A 3,871-nucleotide genomic window follows, 5' to 3' on the forward strand; every position below is an offset into this window, starting at 1 on the left:
CTAGCGATACATGCGCAGAACGAGTACGAGCATGTAGTAATGGAGTAGTAGTAGTAGTGAGTACATGTAAGTACAGTAGTAGTAGTAGTGGGTATACGATAGCTGTGAACCTCCCCTCCAACCCATGACCGATCTTCCTCATCCATCCCTTCCTCTGCAACCAACGGCCTCTCCGCCCGTTCGGTTCGGCTCCATCCATCCAGTCAACTTCAACTTAGATACATACATACATACATACATACATACATCACAATAGCTGCACCTCGGGGCAATCTGCCAATGTCTATTTATCCGCATCCCGCCCGCCGTCCCCGGATCTCTAACAACGTCATTGAGATATAACACTGCGAGTCAAACCCGATCTTTTTGGATCTTGGACTATATACCTATAATCACACAGCAAAGAACAATCAAACCCTCATAGCCATTATATCCAGTAGAAAGAGAGAGAGAGAGAGAGAGAAAAACTGAATATAACTATGAGCGCCCACACTTCACAACACTCCCATCACGACGATAGCGATGGCGCTAACAACTCGAATTCCGGAAAGGTACCGACCTCTCCGTTGTGCTGCTCCCTTCCTTTATCTATAGCACGCCGTACTATCGCCGGCGCTGTACCCTACCTACTAAACCCCCGACAGACAGACACACTCGTCTCTCCGGGAAACTACCTGGGATCTATAGAAGGACCGTAGCTAACAGGCGCTGGTGCTTCACAAACAGCAGGGCGAACGACACTCGGCACGAAATCCGGCATGCGATTTGTGTCGCGAGAAGAAGGTATGTCCCTGTCCCCTCCCCTCAATATCGCCCCCCATCACTCTCCTCCACACACCCCCCAAATTAATTCCCCGCGGTTGGTTGCGTGTGTATGTGCTAACTGCATCGGTCGACGACGTCAGGTACGGTGTGGCCGCGAGAAACCAACCTGCCAGAACTGCATCGCATGGAAGACGCCCTGCACATACTCCGAGCGACAGAAGCGCGATAACGAGGCCTCCCGCAAGTACGTCTCCCCCATCTTCACGGCCGGCATCTCGGGTCTCGGGTGGTGGTGGTGGTAGTAGTAGCTAACAGAAACCTCCCTGAACGCAGTGCCCAACGTTTCGAAGAGGTCCACGACCGCTTGGACCGCATCGAGTCCACCATGAGCCGTCTCCTGACAGCTTTCGAAACCGCCCAGTCGCTCCGGACCCCCGCGCCCACGCCCCCCGTGTTCCGCCCGACACCCCTCCCTGGCCTGGACGCCTGCTCCCCGAAGGACCCTGTCCGGATCCGCCCCGGCGAGTACTCCCTGCGGCTGCCGAAGCCGGCAGATCCCCGGCGCGACATGCAGTATCTCGGTCCTTCGAGCATGCTCGGAATCTCGATCGAGGCTGGGTCACTCGCCGAGGAGACGCTACGGCAAAAGTCGCCTGCTGCAGCCGGCGGTGGCGGCGGCGGCGGCGGCGGAGGCAGCGGAGAGGGAGGCCAGGCGGATGCGAGTGGGGAGGAAATGGCCGGGGGCGCAAAGAGCAGCGAGCAGGTGGAGACGATTGGCGCGCTCAAGAAGCTGTCCAGCATATCGTCGAATGTGGCGAGCTGGTTTCCTTATTATGGGCATGCGGAGCTACGGCTGGGCGCGGGAGGGGCGAGTATGGCGATTCCGGAGAGGGAGGAGGCAGAGGCGCTGGCGAACGGTATGGATATGTATCGGTGGAGAGAATTTTTGCCCATCTTCCCTTGATCACCGCTCTCTGGTGGTCAAGGAATGCCATGGATAGGGGATGATAGGAAGGAATCTCAGCTGATATGTGCCCGGTGCGAGAACAGAATACTTCCGCAAAGTCCACGTCTGGTTCCCCATATTCGACGAGGCCCGCTTCCTGGAGAATATGGCGAAATACTATGCCGGCGACCCCAAGTTATCAAAAGACCGCGCATGGCTCGTCTGCTTCAACAACGTCCTCCTCTTTGGCGTCTTCAACAGGACGACCTCGCGCCAGCCTGTCGAGCCCGGTATCGGACGGAATTTCTTCCTGAACGGGTGGGCGGCGATCGATGACCTCGAGGTCTTCCTCGCCCCAAGACTCGCCAATATACAAGCACTGCTCACAGGCGCAGTCATTGCCATTGAAATCTCGAGACCGGGCCTCTGCTGGTCGCTGCTATCGCAAGCTGCAAGGCTCTCACAGGCGATCGGGCTTCATCGCCGCACACCGAGCAACACACAGTACACAAAGTCGGAGCTCCAGGAGCGGCGATGCATCTTCTGGAATGTCTATGTGCTCGACAAGTGTCTCTCGCTGACCTTTGGGCGCTCCACATGTCTCCCGGACTTTGATTGCGACACGGAGCTGCCGGAGGACGACGGCACCAGCCCGTACTTTAAGAACTTCCTCGCGCTGATCCAGCTGGCCAAGATCCAGAGCAACATCTACGTCCGCCTGTACTCGGCCTCCGCTGCGCGCATGACCGACGAGGAGCGGGACAATAACATTGCCACTCTCGACCTCGAGCTGCGCAACTGGTGGGCGGAAAAGAAGGCCATCTTCTTCACGCCCGAGACCGGCGCCTCGGACAAGCCACTCGACGTGTTCTCGCGTCTCGAGCTGCGGTTCAGCTATCTCTGCAGCTTGACACTAGTGCACCGCACTGCGCGCCCCGGGGCCGCGAGTGAGCGCGTGTGTCTGGAGAGCGCGCGAGAGAGTATCGTCATCATTAACGAGGTTGTGGAGAGCAGCTTTGATATCGCCAACAGCGGGATGATCATGTGGTCTGTTGTCCCCTCTCTGCGGCTTCTGCTTCCTTGTCTGACGGCTGCCGGGCGGGCCAACAATAGGTTGTTCCAGTACTACCCGTTCACAGCCTTCTTCGTCCTCTTCTCGGCCATCATCAGGAACCCGTCGGCGCCGACGTCGAAAGAGGTGGATTTCCAGCTCATGAAGGGCCTCGTGAGCTATCTGGGCAGGATGAAGGAGAAGAACGAGGGCGCGGCGAAGCTGCTGCAGATTGCATCGGCGTTCACCCATGTGGCGGGGACGTTCCTGAAGAACTACGGCAAGATTGAGCAGCAGCGGGGTGGGGAGCACGGCGGTAAGCGGCGGCGGCGCGACGCGGGCAGCGACGGAGAGGAGACCGGCGGGATCACGCCGGAGGATGGGTGGTTGCAGGAGGGGGCCAGCGACGGGCACAAGGTCTTCGTGAGGGGGTATGGGAAGGGGTTCTGGGGCACCACTGCGTTTCCACGGGACCAGGTGGAGCAGGTGTTTACACCTGAGACGCTTGCTGCGTCTGCTGGCACTGGTGGTGGTGGTGATGCGTCGACTACTGCGTCGGGCACGGCGGCGCCGACGCCGCCGGCGGGGTGGGCGCCTGCGGGGGAGGTGGATCTGCATCCGGCGAGCTTTTTGAAGTGGCCCGGGGCGGGGGTGCCGGATGGGCACATGCCGATGGATATGGGGGTTGATGAGGCGCCGGTGTTTGATATGGACTTGACGGCGCTGATGGAGGAGCCGGAGGGCTTCCAGATGCAGATGGAGCAGGCGGCGATGAGGGGGCCGCTGGAGTTTGATTGGTTTAGTTGGGAGGGGTCGGCGGGTGGTGTTTAGATAGGACTGCTACTACTCCTCTACTCTACTCTAGTTTTGATAGATATCTTTTTTTTGGATTTTTTTGGATTTGGGGAGGGACTTGGGGAGGGGGCGGGGGAAGGGGGAAGGGGGATTTAATGGGTTGAGGGGGCGCTGGCAGCTAACTTGTGTTGTGGTTGGTTCTGTAGATATTTTTTGTAGTGCGCTTTAATGCTGGGTTACATTAGGAATGTGAACGCTCTTCTCTTATTCTTATTCTTATTCTTTTTGCTTTTGCTTGCGGTGGATATTGGATA

At 58.0% G+C, this 3,871-nt stretch overlaps 1 protein-coding gene across 1 annotated transcript; it reads left to right on the forward strand.

Moving 5' to 3' along the window:
* Nucleotides 1-479: 479 nt before the first annotated feature.
* LAJ45_05688 (uncharacterized protein) lies at nt 480-3,593 on the forward strand (the record flags this gene model as incomplete). The annotated part of the gene is made up of 6 exons (XM_046115257.1): nt 480-551; nt 730-783; nt 906-1,009; nt 1,099-1,682; nt 1,816-2,758; nt 2,825-3,593. The coding sequence occupies 6 exons, from the start codon at nt 480-482 to the stop codon at nt 3,591-3,593; spliced, it is 2,526 nt and encodes an 841-aa protein (XP_045971779.1).
* Between the last annotated feature and the right edge of the window lie 278 nt (nt 3,594-3,871).

Source organism: Morchella importuna (assembly GCF_003444635.1).
Source record: "Morchella importuna strain M04M26 chromosome Unknown Morimp01GS015, whole genome shotgun sequence".
In the NCBI taxonomy this organism is placed as follows: domain Eukaryota; kingdom Fungi; phylum Ascomycota; class Pezizomycetes; order Pezizales; family Morchellaceae; genus Morchella; species Morchella importuna.